The 20,163-nt window shown below is 41.7% G+C and overlaps 1 protein-coding gene across 1 annotated transcript in view; it reads right to left on the bottom strand.

Annotated features, from left to right (window-relative positions):
- Nucleotides 1-20,163, bottom strand: part of LRP1B (LDL receptor related protein 1B) — a 1,026,358-nt gene that overhangs the window by 513,873 nt on the left and 492,322 nt on the right. Inside the window, exons 18-20 of the mRNA XM_018554232.1 lie at nt 19,737-19,853; nt 5,480-5,560; nt 3,021-3,188 (exon numbers count right to left, since the gene is read on the bottom strand). Coding sequence (XP_018409734.1) covers nt 3,021-3,188; nt 5,480-5,560; nt 19,737-19,853 — 366 coding nt within the window. The remainder of the gene's footprint in view (nt 1-3,020; nt 3,189-5,479; nt 5,561-19,736; nt 19,854-20,163) is intronic.

The following is a 20,163-nucleotide window of genomic DNA, read 5'->3' as shown; positions in this document are numbered from 1 at the left end:
AAATGCACAGTATGGTGTGAACAGGACACATAGAAAGCAACTGTTTTCTATGTGCTCTTGTGTTGTGCCTGCAATGACCTGTAGTAGCTCAACAGTTATAAGTGTGAATAAGCCATAAGTCATTGCACTTTGTTTGACATGCCCTTTCTATGATGACTATTAGCTGTAACCATTACATGTACCTAGTCCAGACTCCTTGTTATCTAGTATTGTTGTCCAGAAAGGCTGATCGTGGACTAGGGAAAAGGATGCAAGAGAGATAAAGTATTTTCCAATGTATTAGGTTTAAATGCATAAAGCCTTATGAAGGGATCCAAGAAATCATGAAAGCTGCCAATAAAAGGTTCAATGGCTAGTATGGGACAATACTCTACTACTGCTAGGTTTTTAAAGGAAAATACTAGTGGTGTATGGCACACAGGAGGTCAAGTGTGTACAATGAGCATGTATGGTCTAGGAGAAGTATACAGTAAGAGGCAAGAGGAGGCATCAAAGTCATTAAAGGAGAACTATGAGGCAAGTGATTTCCACTCATCCTCATAGTAAGAGCCGGCAAAGAGTGACAAAGAAGCTGTCACAGGTCGGCCCTATCGATTGGGAAGTGAGCAGAAACATGCCGCCGATCCGCTCACTTCCTGATCGTCTCCCTGCAGGAAGCAGTGACTGTCAGTCACCGCTCCCCGCAGGGATTCCCTCCTCCCTTCTCCGATTCTCCAGCACTGAGTGGAGGAACGAACGGGGGAGGGGGCGGACACAGCTGGCTCTGCCTCTAGATGGGCAGAGCCAGCTTTCACTCCGCAGCTGGGTGGATCTTGACAGTATTGTCGGGATCCGTTCCGGCTGCAGCGCCCAATAGCTTGCCAATAGCTTGCTATATACTGAGCTTTGGGTTACGGGATGAGATTAGTACATGTCCTCCCGTGATCCTAAAGAGAACTATGGGGGAAAACACTTACCCCATAGTTCTCTTTTAAGGAATATAGAAAACAGAAATAAAGAAGGAAAAGGGGAGTCTGAGCTGTCTTTAATTGTTTAAGTAACTACAAATATTTTCCACTATCTGTATACATTAAATATTCAAGGAAAAATCTTGGCACGTTAAACGAGATCATAAAAAAAGACTGCACAGAAAGCAATTTTTACCTTCAGCCATCGCATGGTATAAAGGAGAAAGATTTATGAAAAGGCATAAAAAAAGCAGTTGCTTTCAATAGTATTTTACACTCTTATAAACACAATATTAATGGAGGGGTTTGCATTCGGTACGGGGCTATGGCGCTCTGTCACTCAGCTAGAGAACTGTGTCCTCTAAAATTTTATGTGTGTCAGACTTCAAGTGGTGAGACAAGTTGTTTTACATGCTGGTTTGTGAGTGTGCCATGATGCCTTTCTACTGTACCAGACTTCAAGAAATACCCCAAATTCAGCTCACACAAAATTCGACCATACAAAGTAATATCATTTAAATCCGTGAAATTAAACCCTTCACTTGCGATAAACACTAAAATCCTCAATTTTGGCTTTTCAGAGCTTAAGTGGCATATTGCTGTGTGTAATATAGACTTCTGTACACTGCCTTAGAACAATGTTTTTGAGTCATTGACTTGAGAGCTACATGGGAATCTCAGCTACCTTTACACTAAACGTATGAATACATAAGTAAAGTCACTCCTGCCTAATCATTTTATTGTTAAGCAGTGAATAGCCTGTTGGAATATATTATCCTGCTCTTTTCACACAGAGTTGAAACAAGCAGAGGTGGCACACAGCCAGGGCCGGTGCTAGGATTCTTGCCTACATAGGCAAGGTGCATTTTTGCACCCCCCCTTCAGGTGCAGGCTGAAAACATGGCGCTGTTCCACATCCCTAAATCCAATACATGCCACACCTAATGGGGTTTTCACCAAAAATGAAATCTTTCTTTAATTCTGCAGGAATCTATTACACACAGATCCAAATCCCCATACTGAGCTTGCTTATGAATGGATGATTGAAATCAGCGTAACACCATATTATTCACTAAGGTAAGTGAAAATTAACTTTCCAAAGAGAAAATGTATTTAGCTTAGTATAATACCTCTTATGACTGGAGAAGGTTCACATCACAGAGGAGAGATAATGAGTTTGAATGAGCATGTATCAGCGGTGATAACTCATAATGTTCACTTCACATTACAAGGAGTAAAAGTCAGTAGTTTGAATGAGCATGTATCAATTGGTTTGAATGAATAGAAATCAGCTGTGGTGATCAATACTTGCTGTTAGCTTTATAATGCATGGTCTAGTAAACAGGGGAGACATCCATGGAGAGGGCTGAATCCTGGATCTAGAGCAGAGGATCAAAAGCAGGGTTGAGGTGCCCAGGAAGGGTCAGCAGTCCAGAGGGAACAGGAGACATCGGCAGACTGGGGGCGGCGCTACCCCCCTTCTCCGAGATGCTGGAGAGGTAAGTATGCTGGATCTATTACACTTAGTGAACGAGTTGAAGTTGTCCTGGCCTAAATCATCCATTCATATGCAAGCAAACATTTCATTTAAAGTTACTAGCACATGATTGGGTATTCTTTGCAAAGTGAATTCTTTATTGGCTTCAATAAGTGAAAATCCTCTCTCCTCTACTCCTTTAGTTCATCAGCCCCAGTGTGTGGGCGGGCTCTCTGGGGTCAGGGCAACAGCATTGTTTTGCTGGGAAAGAATATAATGTATGCATAGTCTAACAGAGGGCAACTCTGGCAGGGATGACAACACTAATTGGACCTTTAGTGGAGCAGAGGCAATGTTGTCATCCAACAACAGGAAGTTAGGAGCTTACTGGACTTCTGTCAGAACAAAACATCTTATTTTGTACTTGTGACATTTTTAAAGGAATAAAACATGGGGGCATGCATTTTTTTTTTTTTTTTTGACCAAGCATACCCTTGAATTATAAAAACAAAAACAAACAAAAAAACACGTGCCTTAGCCATCCAATGACAGGATTAATACATCTATTTTAAACATTGTACAGTAATAGCACAAACCTGTTTTGGAGCAGTTGGTGTGATTCTCATCGCTAGAGTCTTCGCAGTCGTTGTCTCCATCACACACCCAGTGCGCCGGGATACAGCGATCACTGGAACATCGAAACTGCTTATCCGAACACGAAACCGAACATCCCAGCTCATCGCTTCCATCTCCACAGTCATCATCTGAAAACAAGAGCTTTCTGTTTACTAATTATAGATGTTCTCCTAATAATTTTTTTGTATTAAAATGTTTCCCATGATTAGACCACCTGTGGTGAAACGATTAATTAGTGTGAGAAAAAAGCTAGAAGCTGTCAAATTTTTATTGCTGAGCCCTTGTGTGAAAGATATTCCCCTAAGAAATTAAGGGATTAAGTATTTTTCCAAATGTCCTTATATCTTTCATATTTTTGTGTAATATGTTGGTAGCAGTGGGCTGTGGCCAGCCTAGCTGTTCTCATTTTGTAGATGTCCCTAATTACAGAGTGTTATTTCTTCCTCCAGATGTTGCTGAGCATGCTTCGGCAGACTGTACTTGAGAAGTAACAGTCTGTGTTATGAATATTCAGCAATCCAGCCAATAGTATAGATACGTGGCCTGGTGATGTGTGCTGGGGAGGTGATAAATATTTAGCAATTTTCGTGTTTTACAGTCTTTTTTTTCTAAGCTCAGACCCAGGGAGGATGTGTATCAAAGATGTCTGAAGCTCTTCTAGGCTTGGGTCCTAACAGAATAGAAGCTGCATGGGTCCATCCTCTTGGGAGGCCCCTGAAGGGACTGATTTGCTGAAAGCAGCACAACTGGCCTTGAGGAAGTGCCTGTGTCTTTCCCTATTTGGATGAATGTGGTGAGTGACTGGCTTAGGCTGGCTTAGGCTACACTCAGACTATGCAATTTGGGATTCCTGTAGCAGAAACCTACTGATTTCGGTGGCAGGAACATATGCTCTGTATAATAGCTGCGTCCAGGGACAGTGATCTATTCCAAACTACATGTAATTGTTTCACATACAACTACATATGGACTGCCACTTACAGATGCGGCCGCTGTCACCTGGTTATTAACTTGAACGGGTGACAGTGACTGCATCTAAATGGGAGATTTCAGATTTCTGCCACAGAAGGCTGTAGGTTCCTGTGGTAGGCATCACACATCACACAGTGATGGGATCTTATGGAGAAATTACCACAAGAACCTTCTAAGCTTTTCTGCCTTAGAAGCCTTTAATCAAAGTGCCTCGAGAACCATGATCTCTAAGGAGACAGATCCAAGACGTATCCGGTCATCAGAGTCTATGGTAGCAGACTAAGCCAAAAAAATTTAGAGTGTATATCTGTCAAAAATAAGTCAAAGCAACTGGACAAGCTGTAATTTTTCTTGAAGACATTTCACTGGCCATCTAACCAGCTTTCTCAATTCAGAAATTTCTGAATTGAGAAAGCTGGTTAGATGACCAGTGAAACATCTTCAAGATGCCTTGACTTACTTTTTACAGATATACCATGACCTGGATGAATGAGAACCTTCACAGACCTTTAGAAAGTAGGTATTTGAAGAAGAATAGAGCCTAGTCTGGTGATTGAGGTCAACTGCTATTTGGGGTTTCTTGATTGGATCCTCACCCTTTTTTTCTATATTTTTTTAAACAACCTGGAGATGAACCACATCTGAGATTGAAGGTCCTTGAGCCCCTTAGCAAAGCAAGTGTGCTGGGGGCATTCTTATTGTAAGCTGTTAAATATCAGCAGGTCAATCTTTACTGATCTTGGCATTAATCGTTTTACAGAAAGATAGGGTAAATCTCCATAGTGGAGAGCCAGCCCTGAGGAAAGGGAGTTCTTTGAGTCCCTGAAATGCATTGGCTGTTTTATAGTGTTGTGATCCAATACAAATATTAAACATTTTTGGACTCTCAGACTGTTTGTTTGGTACTCTCATCAGACGTTATCAACATGAATCTTTCATTCTGGGCCCCTTGTTTGAGCAACACCCCATTTTTGTCAAGAGTGGCCTCATCAGAGCCCATGGGTCCTATCACAATCTAATCAATCTTCTGATAATTTTAATCCAGAGTCCAATTGCTGTTTGTTGCAGCAATCAAAATCTGGCAGGGGTCCTAACCCCGGACCACCCTCCCGAAAGTGAAAAAAAAAATGGGGCTGGAGATTCACTTGAATGTATTTTCACACTTTTATAGTAAAGTAAAATGTCAAGATTTGCAGCACCGCTGGCTTCACCTGAAATAGTTACAGCTGAAACAGCACAAACATTTTCAGAATCATCAATAACATTAAAACACAACTTCTAGCACAATGCACACAGAATGTAATATGTACATCAAGCCTAGATGACGATCATCAAGCAGCCGATAACTTCACAAGTGCTGCACGCTCTTCAGATGGAATGCAAAATTACCGTAGTGTATTACCCACATTTAGAGTAAATGAAGATACACGTCAAGTGCAATACTCGCCTGAGTCACATCGCCATTTGTGGCTGACACACCGTCCATTTCCACAAACAAACTGCGTCACAGGATCACAGGTCTGTAGCTCTGTGGGGGAAACAAATTTAAATGTTCATCAGCAGATAAATAATTTTACTTTACAGGCAAAACAGAATTTACATGGAGCAATAAATATTCATAAACTAAGAGAGAATAAAATCAGAGATACGGGGGAAGTTAAAGCAGACCTTTCAGCTAAAATTACATAATGGGGTTGATTTACTAACCTTATAAACACGCCACAAACAAGTATACACCTCTGTAGTATGTTCCCTCCCAGCATGATCTATGGGTGGAATCTAGGCACCTTTGTAGCGTGTACACACCCAGCAGGTGTGTTGTGCAAAGCCCTGCATGAATTGCAAGGTGATGTTGTGTAAATTAGCTCTACGTTATGTTGCTTGCGTTGATGAATGCAGGAATGTAAATGCATGAGCTAACCATTTTTGTCTAAACTGTGAAGCAGCATTATATATGCATCATGTGCATGATTTTTCCATATATGGCATTAGTGGAAATATGCTTTTAGAGACTTGCATGCCGCTATTAGAGCGGCGTGTAGCCTATGGTACATGCTACATGATGCGCACGTACGTAAATACATAAAAACGCGCCATAATGGCGTGAAAATGTGACACGTTGCTCGTGTTTGGTTGATAAATAAGTTTTGCTGTGTAAAAATGCACACGCACCTTGTGTGTTTAGGTTAGTAAATCATCCCCAATGCCTCAATTATTTCATCCCCACTACATAATATAAAAAATCTGCAGCTTATTTTTGCGACCTCTTGGGATATCCATATCACAGTCAATGGTTCCATGCAGTAGGAAAACCCCATGCGATCTTGCTCCGACACAATGGCGACATAGCACTTCCAAGTGCCAGATCTCACTCAGCTCATGCACAAGATCTGGTGCTTCGTCTTTGGAGGGTGTAGCTCTGAGATCTTTTTGCAAACAGAGGCTTATGGGCCCCCAAAAGAAAGGGACTCATCACTAATATGACCTTTGCCATCCTCAATGTAATGCCCCTGAGCTGGGCCAGGGGTTAAGGAAACAATTTTTAGAAAATGAATCAGCATGGGAAGTAATAAGGACACACAATTTTGAAAACCTAGAATGGATAAAGCAATGAGTATTGGAATGGAAGCTGAAATAGTAGGAAAGGGAAAGAAAACAAACTTGTTCTGAGGGAAAGGGAGATGTACAGATGTTTGACATTGGAAGCAAGAGTTTTACAAAAGGAAAAACACAATGGGAAAAGCTGAAGAATTTGAATTAGCACCAGAGTGATAAATGCTAATTATGTTATTATTATTAATATTTCTTTTGTTTATATAGTGCCGTTTTCTCTTGTGACGCTGCACAAAGTGATATGGGGTGAAGAATGCAGAAAATACACACCTTTTCCATAATAAAAGTGTGTACAGTTATACAGCAAACCAAACAAAGCCAAAAACAGCAAAATATAAAGGAAGGAGAGCCATGCTCCTGCAAGAAACCAGTTTAGAGCATATGCACATTATATGGACAAGATTTGTGGCCACCATACCCATCTAAACTTGTAGGACCACTCATTCCAAAATGATGGGCATTAATATTAAGTTGCCCCCCCTCCCCGCTCCTATATTTGTTGTTATCCACTCTTCTGGAAAGGCTTTTCACAAGATTTTGGTGTGTCTGTCCGAATTTGTGACCATTTAGTCAAAGCAGCATTTGTGTATTGATGTTGGTGCAGAAGACATGGGTCCCTTATGATGTTCAAATTCATCCCAAATGTGTTCAGTAGTGTTGATGTGTAGGCCATTCTAGCTCCTTTACACCAAACAGGAGCAAAGTCATGCTGAAACACAAATGGCGGCCTTTCCAAACTGTTACCCCAAGTCTGTTTAAAACGTCTAAAACACAATTGTCTAAAATGTCTTTGTATGCTGTAGCATAAACATGACTAAGGTAGCTCAGAGGTCCCTTTAATTAAACACCTCTACCTTAAAAGCCAATCCCAACCTTAACTAAATAATACGCTACACGAAAGGTGGAGTTTAAATGGCCACAGCAGCCTTTTATTACAAAAAACACCCACACCACAGATGCTCCCCCCCCACCCCCCATAACCCATAACCAACCACAGACCAATGCCTTCAAGGATCCAAACAGACAAGCCACAGCTGTGACAAATCATGCAACATCCACAGAAACCACACCAAGGGCGGGCGGGTGTGAAATTTGTATCTCTTCTACCGGTCACCAACAGGACTCCTGAGACACCTTCTTCCTGACTTTCTTCTGAAGCCCTTCCTGGAAGACCACTATCCTCCAATCCGGTACGTGACCCTCCCCTGACCCCTTTCTAACTTTTCCTTAACCCTTTGCTACCCTAGTTCCCCTTCCCACTCTTGTCATGTAGGCCTTATGCTTATTCCCTTTCATCCCATAGCTCCAGGCCTTTCTGTACTCTTTATTGGAAATACCTGATCTCAATATTTTTTAATATATAGCATGTATGATGGCCAGGTGTCCATGAACTTTAGGCCATAGAGTATATTTGTTTTTTTACTTTGCAGCAGAGGAAATGAAGAAGACCGCCATAGTACATAGCAGAAAAAGATGGAATTCCGGCAGGAATAAAGAAAAAAAAAAAGCCAATGAAAATGCAATTTTTTTAGCGCCGGTCAATAACTAACACACCCACTTAAGGCAGGTAGACTCTTTAAAAAGATACTCTGCAAAGCACTGCACGTTGTATTGGAAAAATGTAAATCAATAAGACTATAATAGTAAATTCATTTTAAAAACCTCACTTTCTGGCATTCTGTCCTAGCCTATATGTCACTGCAAATGTATTTTGCGCCATGAAAAATAAATGCAGCTGTTAGTGATGTAGGTGTAAGCACATGCTGGATTTATTCTAAAGGTTACTGTTTATGCTGTATGCTGTCACAGCTAGTAGAGTCGTAAGAATGTACATGTATTTTTCTCACCTACAGATTTAGTTGGATTAATACAGTGGGTGAAATTTATAGCATACAGCAAACTCAAAATGTTAACAGTTTTAAATTGAAGCTTCTGTTTTTATACCAAAGATGATTCATCCACCCACGCTATAATATTCTGCTTCCTCTGCTTAATAGTTATGTCCATGAAGGAAAGACATAAAGGAAAACGCAGTCACATTATTTATCTACACTTGTGCATTTGTGAACAATAAGCCATTCTTGTTGCCCACAGCAGCCAGCCATATACAGTACCTTCTTTTTTTGGTCCCCAGGGCAACTCTGCCCAAGGCAAATCCCCTTTTAGACAGTTGTCGCCAAAAACAATTCTCTTCTGGTGATCACCTAATATTATATTCCAGTCAGATCTGCAGCCAGCTTTTAAGAGAACCTGTCACCACTGCAGATTTGAGTTAAGCAGGGAAAATGTGAAAAACTTATTCGCCATCACTTTGGTAAAATAGTTTTTCTAGAGGAGCCTTTTTCAAACGTATTACCCAGGGGAACCTTTGAAGCAATTTTCAGGTCTTTGAGGAACCTCTGTTAAAATGAATCAGGATGGGTAGGATGAATGTTCTTACGTTGTTGATCAAAGGAACAAAGGTTTCTCTTCCAGTGGCCAATGCCACCCTTACAGACAGCTAAAAAGATCATTGGTGTCATGCTAGTGGCTGTGCCAAGTGGCTTTGGCCCTGGAACAGGCACCATCAGATGGGAGGTCAATCATCCACAGCTCAAGGAATCCCTAGCAACTTCTAGAGGAAACCTATCCCATCTGATAGTGCTTGCATAGATTCAGGACCAATGCCACCTAACAAAGCCAGTGACAGGACACTCTGACAACTGCTCAGCGGCTTCTTGAATGCGGGTGGGCGTTTTTAAATGTCCCATCCCACCCCACTCGTGCCCGCCGCTAGGCGGCGCGCACAAGCGGGAAATCAGCCTGAAATGCAAACAGCCGGCTATACATACAAACGTTCGGGCGTCTGTAGAGACGCCCGATCGCTTGTAATGTGCGTGCGGGTTGCATTCATTACGAGTTCGCGGACGCATGCAATTTTAAAGCTTGATATGTTTGGTGTCTATTTACCCGACGTGACCCCACCTTTTATATTTTGCCAAAAATTGGGGGTAATAATAACTGTTTTATAACATAACGTAGGGAAAACAGTTTATTCCCCAAAAATCCCAGTAGTGATTAAATACCACCAAAGGAAAGCTCTATCTGTCTCCCAAAAAATGGTATAAAATGAATTTCAGTACAGCGTTGCATGACGGAATAAATGTCAGTCAAAGTACCGCAGCGCTGAATTGTGAAACATGGCCTGGACAGGAAGGGGATGTAAACACCCCGGTCAGCAAGTGGTTAAAACAATAATGCAGATCTGTACTGTAAAATGGATTACTGTAACTGTATGATATTCAGTAATTTAAACTTTAACTTCAGACTTTATAAGGTGAATTCTAATGCAATCGTTTGGAAGCTGCACACCATGCTAAAGAGAAACAGTCAAGAATGGGTATTTGTAAAGCTAGCCATACACCTTTAGATTATCTGCAGATTTTCTATGAACAGATGGAAAAAGTGCAACAGATTCCTCCATATACGCTCAACTGTGTGGATTGAGGAATCTCCCAATGGGCCAAGCTTCAGTATCTTGCTAGTCGGCCCCGCTGGCTCTCAAAATACCTGAACAATCTAATGGATGACAGCATTGTCCAGGTATTTTAAGAGCCAGCGGGGCCGACTAGCAAGATACTAAAGCTTGGCCCAGTGGAAGACTCCTGCGTCCACACAGTTTAGCGTAGATGGAGGAATCTGTTGTACTTTTTCCATCTGACCATAGAAAATCTACAGATAATCTATAGGTGTATGACCAGCTTTAGACTCAGAATCTCCACCTATTAATGATTATAGCCGGTTCACCCTTACACATGTAACCTCTACCACCCTAAGTTGATTATTTGGTTAATTCTAGGTGTTCTGCTTTTGTCTGCACCTACCTGTGAGTGGAGTGTGACCCTGTCACAGAGTGGGGCAGCCAATAGGGGAGCAACAAGGGAACAACAGGAGTGCCTATGCCTCATCAGCCAATCATTGGCCAGCGGTGCCTGCTGGGAAAGTGCATACATACTCAGGGATTGCCATGTGCTCAGGCTCAGTCCACCCCCAGTCTAGGCCTGTACAAGGTGGGAGAAGTGGACTAGGCCTTAAGCCTGGAGTAGGCTATATGTGGACCTAGGTGGGGTCTGGAACTATCTGAGGAGGAGAACCAGAGGAGCCCTATGACTGCTAGAGGTGCCAGGGAGGCCATGATGGTATGGGCCTCAGGAGCAAGTCTGGTGTCTCTCCCAGGGAAGATCTCATGCAGATCCTTATTCGGCTGTTATTTTGCTGCACCGTGTCAGTTCTTGTTATGCTGTTAAGTATTTCTACACTGTAGAAGCCTGAAGGGATTGATGAGTCTGTAGTCTGTCTATTTTTGCTATGGATGTCTGAAGCCCTATACCCTCTTTCCCAGTTTTGCTCTTCTACAATAAAGCATTTAAAGGGGGACTTAAAGTGACTGGCACCCATTTACTGTTCACATACCACAACCCAGCTAAGGATCCACCCCTGAGAGTAAATGTCAGCCTCCCTACCCTTTAGAGATCCACCTCAGGCCTCTGGGGGTCAGGGGGGCACTACACACATATGGTAAATGTTAACACATCACATTATTTGTAATTCTGTTCTTATGATCCCTAAACTCAAACAGCATAGTTGGGTCCTGATCCTGGTCCTGATTGGGAGTTACAGGTGGCTAATATAAAGACACTTTAGATACTTACACTAGTAATGTTTTTATTAATGTTTTTGTATTTTCATAATTGGATATTTGTAAATGATGTTTGTTTTCTATCTGCAGTTTAGCTCTATTTCTCTACGATGTAATTATTTTTATTTAGCTATATCTATGCTTTATTTTCTCTAGCAAAACAGAGCTAGCCTTACAGCGATCATATTGTATTGTGTCCCTGCCTTCTGACCCCATGCTATTATTTGTATCAAGTGTGACTTTATTATTTTACGCTTGATGTCACCGATTGCAACAAACCTCCTCTGTGCTTCAAACAAAGCTTGGTGCTACCTCCTTTCATGCATGCTAGTAATTTCCCCCGTCCTGCCTGATATTCTCTGACATTACAAAGACATTTTAAGTCTTTTAAAACACCCCCAAGGTATTTTATAACCTGTGAATGGGCCCATGTGCCTTAGTAATACAAATAACACTTTGCTTGAGAGGGCATATATTTTTTTTTTCCTCCACACCGGAGGGCAGGTTTGCCAGCTCATCCTGTTAATTACTTGCTTGTGAATTACACAAGCCCTGCGGCTGATTAAGTTTAGGTACAGAGCTAATTAACTGTGGGACCAGTATCATTCAGAGCGATATACAGTATATATACATACACATGCAGTACATGCAGCAAAAATGATGACTGCTTCTGAATTGGGGTCCTCTGTAATCAATATTCACCAGCTCCAGCTTTCCAGTGCTATAGTCTGGACAGAAGAATGGCATATACTGCATATATTTCTACTGTTCTATATGTCCTATGCAATTCATTGCTGTCTGATGGTACCTACAGTCTGCCTTGTTCTGTAGATCGCTGCTTCAGACTACCCTCACAAATAGCCATTATCCCAGCACTTATTTTAAAATTGTCGATAGGACTTGGCTCCAAGTGGTCAACAGGGATCTGTTAGATCCCTAATTTCTCATCTCCACTCTGTTGAAGCTGATTTAGCACAGGCTGTTCTCATTCAGCTTCTTCCCTGGCTAGAGTGGATCCATCAGCCCTGAACCTGAAAGTGCTCAGGTGCTCAGAGGTGAGCCCTTCTGAGTTCATACTACCCAAAAGAGAACAGCAAGTATATTTGTGATAATTCATAACCCTCTCCACTCTGACGCATGCAATGATTGTCACGGACACTCAGGAAAGATAGGTGAGCCTTGGGCACATGGTGGAGGGTTGGGGGGGGGGGGATCAGGTGGGGGAGTGGCACCTTACAGGAGATGTAGAAATTATTGGATGGCTATAAATCACTTCAACAAAAAAGCCAGTATACGGGACTAAAAGAGTAAACAAACTCTTGGCTGCTTTAGTGGCCGGGGATCGCTTTACATGCTGGAACTAGAGAAATAGTTACTTTAGTTGTAACAAAACGGTTGGGGAGCAAAACTGCACCTTTTCTAGTGCCCTATCCCCATACAATTTTTATATGTGTGTGTTTCTACTTTCTTAGAATTCATCCCTATGGAAGATGGAGCTGTGGTGTAGTGTGCCTTTGCTGCAGCACACATTTGACATTTGAAAACAAGAACAAGCCACACAGCTTTGAGATGTAATACTGAGAACAATGTTACAGACCTCACCATGCATTTTCAGTGAAGGTTTTTCATTGTGGTAAAGCAAGCCTACGTGCAGATGTGTGACTATGCCCTTGAGCTACATAAAAACATTACAATGCTCTGTAATAAAGTCTCCATTCTTCTCATTCTCCTTACGAACATCTCAGTGAGTTACAAAGACTGCTTGATGTCAGTTTGGATGGGAAGATAAAATAATGTAAAAGTACAAATGTAGGGAAAGATACAAGAATCTTGTTAATCTAGCTATGTATTTTTGAATACAATCCTGTAATTTCCTGCACAGCGAGCCTCGGAAAAATAATGGGGGGTGCGGCTGTTTTAGCCTATCAGGCTGTACTGCATTGCTCAGTGCTATCACTGTGAGCTTGTTATAATCTTATCAGTATAGTAATGCTTCTTCATTGTTTTAATCAGCTGGAGGCAGAGAGCAGTGAGTTAATGGTCAAGCTGTGTTGCCTAGCTTGTGAGGAGGCTTGCAGCCTGGCTACATTGGCAGGGGTATCTGGATCACATGCAGGGACAGATTTCCCACATGGCCTGCCTCTGGGCAGCAGGAAGTAGAGGGGCAGCAGGGGTGTGGAATTCCTATCTCCAGACGCACGGGACATGCAGATGTGGGCGTCGGGCGGGTAGTTGTTTTCTACATTTTGCCCTGCTTTGGACAAGCAGGTCTAAATGTAGAGCGGGGAAGCCACTGCTCGTTGTGTACAAGTGATAAAAAAGTTTTAAAAAATTAAGAAAAAAATTTAAATAAAAAATTTAAATCAACCCTGGCGGGGAGGGGGGCTCATTAATGAACCTGGCCCTGGGGCAGCAGAAAGAGTAAATCCAGCCCTGATCACCTGACTATCTAAACCGAATTACAAATCTCTTAGAAGGTAGGAAAATTCACATATAACTATTTCAACTATGATTTTGTTGTTTGTCTGGAGTTCAGCTATTTGTTATTAGTACATTATTTGTTTAGCTAACATTTTAGTTGTCTACATTGAATAGATGTAGACCTAACTGGATGATCTTTCATTTGCTGAAGCACTTTGCGTCATAAAAAATAAAAAATATATATGTTTTCAACCTTATTCAGCATCCCAGTACGGCTGATCTTCGGCATCCTTTTGTGCAACCGATTCATGCCTGCGTGCAACCGCCCCAGCATCGGCAGCATGTAATTGTTCATGGCAGGCTTTCAAATGGTGACAACAGTGGACCATGTCTGAACAGTGAGACACCAAATGAACACATTTATGGGCGCTGGGATTACTGTGCTCATTTAAATCATCCAGATGCAGGAAAATTGTAAGCGCACAGGCACTGGCAAGGCAGCTCCAAACAAGACAGGCCTCCTTTATAGGGTAACCAGAAGGGTCTCAATGTTCAGAAATAAAGGGCTCCAAACCAAAAGATGAAGAAGGGCAGTCTAAACAAGTCCCAAATGCAAGTCTAATTGCAGGATATACTCACGAAAAACATGGGTTTACTGAACATAACATGAATGTGAGTAGCAATGTGAGGAATTTACCGCAGTGGTTGATGGAAATTAGGGTTCAACACAGACTAGAAAAACTGTGACTAAATCCTGCAGACAGAAACTAGCGTCCTCCCGTCACCCAAAGCTCAGTATATCGCAAGCTACAGCTCATGGTATACTGAGACACAGCAGCCAGGACGGATCCTGACATTACTGTCTGGATCCACCCAGCTGCGTGAGTGACAGCTGGCTCTGCCTATCTAGAGGCAGAGCCATCTGTACCCTCCCCCCAATCCGTTACGCCTCACATGGCCATATTTCTGCTTTAAGTAAAGCTGTTAAATTTTTGTCACCGGGTCAGGAATAAGGGAACATTGGCAGAATAGGGTCACAGATTTCACAGGGATTCCAATTATTCCCTGCTTTATTCAAAATTAAAAAGAAGAAAACATTTAAGTCTCCCCTTAGTGCAAGGCAAGACCTTTCCATTGCAGTGAATGTATTGTGCACCACAGCACCTTCACTATGCAAATAAAGAAACAGTTAACATACATTTAAACAGTGTTCTACAAAAGCACAGCAAAGAAAATAACAGACTGCCCAGGAAATAAGCTCTGAAGCGAGGACTGCTTACAGCTGAAAATCTAAAGGCTTTGAAAAAGCCAAAGAAATATAGATATTCAATCCTGCTAAAGTCACTTGTAAAAATATGTTTTGTTCTATAAAGCACTTGTGGTAAAAGGATCAGAGCCTAATGCGCAGCTTTATCAGACTGCACTTTGTAAAGATCCTGAAAATGCCACGCACCTCCTGTTTCTGTTTCTAGTTTTCCTCACTCTATGGGGAGCAGAAATGTTTCAGCGCTTAATAATATTGCTTTGGATCCCGAATTCGATAGTGATCCTGCACGCTGGCTGCTTGCAGTGAGCATGTTCCTAACAGGCTAATATAAACCTGAGCACAGACTTTGGAGCCATTGTGCCCACCAAATGAGCACATGTAGCACCTTAAGACTAAAGCTGGCCATAGGCTCTTTGAATTTTCGCTGCTCCTCCTCCTTGTCCTGCTGATTAATTTTGAGCAGTGTGTCGCCTGGTCGGTGTACTTGTGTTTGACACAAGTCAGCTGCAGTCACTGCTTGTGTATTCTGATAGAGGATTAGTTAACCCTATCCTTGGAATTTGGTTTTAAATGAGAGACAGTTTGAAGGTATGGCTGTAGGGAGCAGAAATGTGGGAAATGCAATGGTAATGCTCTCTAGCAATCTCTTGCAACACACCCCCAGTCATCAACACATGTAGGGATCATTCACACTGGCTCATAGGTCGACATATCATAAACATATGGCCGGATCTCTTTGCCCAGGAACCACAGGTGTTGCGTATAGCACACCTAGACAAATCAATGATAGGCTGCAGCTGATAACAATTTTAACTTAAATCATAACAGCAGACCCATTAAAACTATTACTGTTTTGGTCCCAAATAAGTCTTAAGAAAAGTATTTTTTTTTCTTAGCTGCCATCATTAAAGGAGAACTATGAGGTGAGTGCTTTTCACTCATCCTCATAGTTCTAGCCGACCTGTGACAATTAAACTGTCACAGGTCGGCTCAGTACTATTAAAAAAAAAATACTTTGCATTTTGTATACTTATGGGGGAAACTGTTTTGTAGAGGGGTATACACCACCTTTTTTCAGTTAATGTTAACCTAAATTTGTATATATAATGTTATAGTGCATTATAAAATACTGCGTACTGCCCACAGGCAGGATAAAAGCAATGCTTGAACTGGCTGCAAGGCATCATGGAAAATCAAAATACAACTCAACTTTGATTTTCTAACTATAGTCCACTTGGAGAATTGTCTGAATTTCTTATTATAGACTTTGCTTCCTGATTAGTAGTACTGAGCAATAGTTGTGCCTAAGGGTGGCCATCCAGTGCGTTGTCTTGATATACATTTGGGGTGGAAGAGTTACTGGTCATGGAGGAATCAGAGGCAGAAAGGATGAGTGCATGTTGTGTAAAACTGCACTTCCCCTTTAAAATGATAATATATACAATCTGATCAATTTGTATTAAGTTGATCACTTTCACATGTACTGTATATTAAAAAAAACAAAGTTTTAAAAAACCCAAAAAACTTTACATTCCCCATAGCTTTTCAATGATTGTATTCTGTCAAGTTTGTACATCCCTATTAGGTGGGTAAAGATAAAAAGAAAAAGCTAAAAGTTGTCACAGCGAGCAATCAATCCATAAGGCAAATGCACAATATTCAAGCAGCTCCTTAACTGCCCGAAGACGGCATTTAATGGTAATTGCTTACATGCCCTTTCTGTGCTTCTCCTGCAGCTCCATCCAGTGAATCCACCAAGCTCCATTCAGGGCTTGACCTCTTGTTCTGCTATTGACTTGTGCTGCATTGACAGGGAACAACGATGCTAATCGTCGGGGGCCAATCAGTTTGGTTACTTTCTACTCTTTACAGAAAAAAAAAGAAAAGACCCGAACACTGGTCTACAAATAGTTCCTGTGCTGTCCTTTCATCTTAAACATTGCATGCAACTATTCACCGCAAGCAGTCAGGTAGAAAAGAACAAATGGTTACTTTTCCATTTTACCGGCTTTTCACTAGGTGAGACAATTTGCACTGAAGTCCCCGTAGACATTTCCCCCCTTGGGGTGAGAAGCAGCCTGTATGCTGCATATTACATAAATAATAGTATCCTGCCTGTTGATGTATGTATCATTGGAAGCATTCATGTAATTTAACAGCTGTGCTGGCAGCCATATCCCTCATCAACAGTGCTAGTTAGAATGCAGGGAGATGGAAGCAGTTAGAAAAGGAAATGGGGCTTGTAGTGTCCTCATTTGGCTCTTGCTTCCTTTGGGGACAATCCCTGGAATTCATAAAATAAAGTGTTGCAGATACTCTTTAGAAATCTGTCTCGAGGTGGTTTGACAACTGGTGGAACTTGCAACAGATTCAAGGATGTGCCGGTAAGGTCTATATGATCTATCACAACTCTGACAAAAAGTATCTCTCCTGAAAAGTGGCAGATTTTTAGGCCTTATCCACACAGTCAAGAAGAAGCATAATTCTGCACTTGGTAAGCACAATTGTTTGCATATAGTCATGGCCAGCAGCCTATAGAAACTAACTACAGGTTTACAGATGCTATGGCTGTGCGCACATCTGAGCAGTTACATGTGTACGAGGATAAATGAGCAGCCCTGGACGCAGACTGTTTGGTTGCTCAATCATCGTTGTACCCATGTAAGCCACAATGTCTGTCAGCCTACCTTTGACTTGTACAGGTTTCTGGCTGTGGCTGTACGCAGACACATGTGACTCTTGGGTGCAGCAATACTCCACCTACTTGATGGTGTATGGCCCTATGCGGCCATGTGAATGAGGTATTACAGGCAGAGAAGCTATTCAGAGAAGTTGGGTGAATAATGGAAACGTATCAAATATCAGTTCCAGAGGACTTAAAGACAAAAAGTTTTTGCAGGATTGTCTCAAAGATATGGCCCAATAATTAAAAGAGAACTATGGGGTAAGTGTTTTTCCCCATAGTTCTCTTAAGGGTCACGGGAGGACATATACTAGTGTCCTCCCGTGACCCAAAGCTCAGTATACCTAGACCACCACAGCCGGGGCGGACCCTGACAATGCTGTCGAGATCCACCGAGCTGCGTGAGTGACAGAGGGCTCTGCCTATCCAGAGGCAGAGCCAGCTGTACCCTCCCCGTCCGTCCCTCCAGTCAGTTCTGGAGGATCAGAGAGGGGAGGGGGGAATCCCTGCGGGGAGAGGTGACTGACAGTGCAGGGAGATGATCGAGAAGTGAGCGAGCAACGTTATGTGTTAGCTAACTTCTCAATCTATTGAGCCGACGTGCGACAGTATCATTGTCACACGTTGGCTCGAACTATGAGGGTATGTGATTTTGACTCACCTCACAGTTCTCTTTTAAGCGTTTGACACAACCAACAATTTACACCAACAATGAAGAGTGCCTTATCCACCTCCACTCTACTTATCATTGATGAGGTGGTATTTCTTTAAGTGTGTGTTACAACAATAAAAACAACTTCCATTTGTTGCACATGTCTGTGTTAACAATAGAAAAGTTGCAGGGTTTTCATAGATTTGGCGCAAAGCTTCAAACTACATACACACCACCAGAAAAGTGTTGTAAATGCCTTATTGAATTGCCCTCAATATGTAAGAAGACAAATGTAGTCAATGTGGAGCAGGACACTCCTCTCCACATTCTCTAGGTTTCTTTCTCAGATGTCAGTTAGAAGCAAGATTTGACACCATCACTGTCAGTGTTTGGTAGGACTGTCCCCTCATCCCCATGTCGTTGTATAATAGTGACCTGTCCCCTCAACCCGCTATCAGTACATTGTAGGACTATAACCTCCTATAGCCCTATAATAGCAGGCTGGCTATTGAAACCCATCCCACTGAGCAGAGGAGTGGACCAGTAGTGGTCCGCTCCTCTGCTCAGTGGGCAGGTACAATAGCCAGTCTGATATTGGCTATTGAAATTTGAAATAACCAATAGCAGGCCGGCTATTGCTCCCCATTGTTTACATTCTGCTTCAGACCATAAAATGTAGCCACTGGAAAGCATCAAGTTGTAAACAAAGAGTTTCATTAGCAATCAAATAAATTTAGCTGCTAACAACATTTTTAGTGTGCACCAAGAAACTGACAATTTGTTTAGTGTGCATAAAGCCACCAGCAAAAAATAAATACAAATTGACATATTATTGCCGGTTACTTTCGAGTGCAGGTTGCTTAAATGCCAGATTATGGGGAGTTTACTGTATTAGGATTATGGTTGCATGGAGGTTTAGTGTGACATGTGCCTCAGGGCGAATACTACAATCACCAAGTTCACATCGTTGAAAGCTAGTGAATCAGAATTAGATTCCCAGCCCTTTGTCAGTGTAGGCTATGTCTCCTCTCTTTTATAGCCAACAGTGAAGTTGCACAGTGGGAGCACCATTAACCATATTCAGTATTCAATACAAAACGTTTTGTTTTGAATCAGACACATATAAGTCCCTCAGTTAATATGTGTGAGCCTGGCTCCATTTACGTTGATAGCCTTGAGCGGTGGGAAACTTTTATACTTTGTATATAGAACCACACTCTTATTCATATCTGAAGAAAGACTTCCTTAAAGTGACACTAAACTCAGGAGTCAAATCCTAAAACTGCATTCAAGTATCTTAACTATTAATAAAAATGTATCTTGTGAAAATTGAGAGCATATACTATAAACCTGTTCTCTAAAAAGAAGACTCATTAGACTTAACACTCACCGCAAAATGTGGTTTCATCTGATCTGTCTCCACAATCATCCTCCTGATCGCACTGCCACGATTTGGAAATACAGCGGCCATTGGTGCAGGAAAACTGGTGAGGCTGACAGGTCCTGGCTGGAAAGGATAGACAGAATGGAATTATGTTCATATCAATAATATACACCAGGGAATAGTTATTAAGCAAATTCTCTAATTCTACAATTTCTAGTGGAAATCGGGCTGCATCCTATTCAGCAAACGATTTATGGAATGTTTTGTGTGTATTTACAACTCCCGGACCGTAAATCCTTATGCAGAGATTTGTGACAGTTATTTAAGTAGATATAAACACTAACTGAATGACTTTTAGCTGGCTAAAGCACTGTATAAACAGTAATATATATATAGATATAGATATATCTATATCTATATATCTATAGATATA

Source organism: Nanorana parkeri, unplaced genomic scaffold, assembly GCF_000935625.1.
Source record: "Nanorana parkeri isolate BGI_ZX_2015 unplaced genomic scaffold, ASM93562v1 scaffold148, whole genome shotgun sequence".
Classification (NCBI taxonomy): Eukaryota; Metazoa; Chordata; class Amphibia; order Anura; family Dicroglossidae; genus Nanorana; species Nanorana parkeri.
The sequence above is the reverse complement of the archived record's forward strand: the minus strand, read 5'-3'. Positions and strand labels throughout refer to the sequence as shown.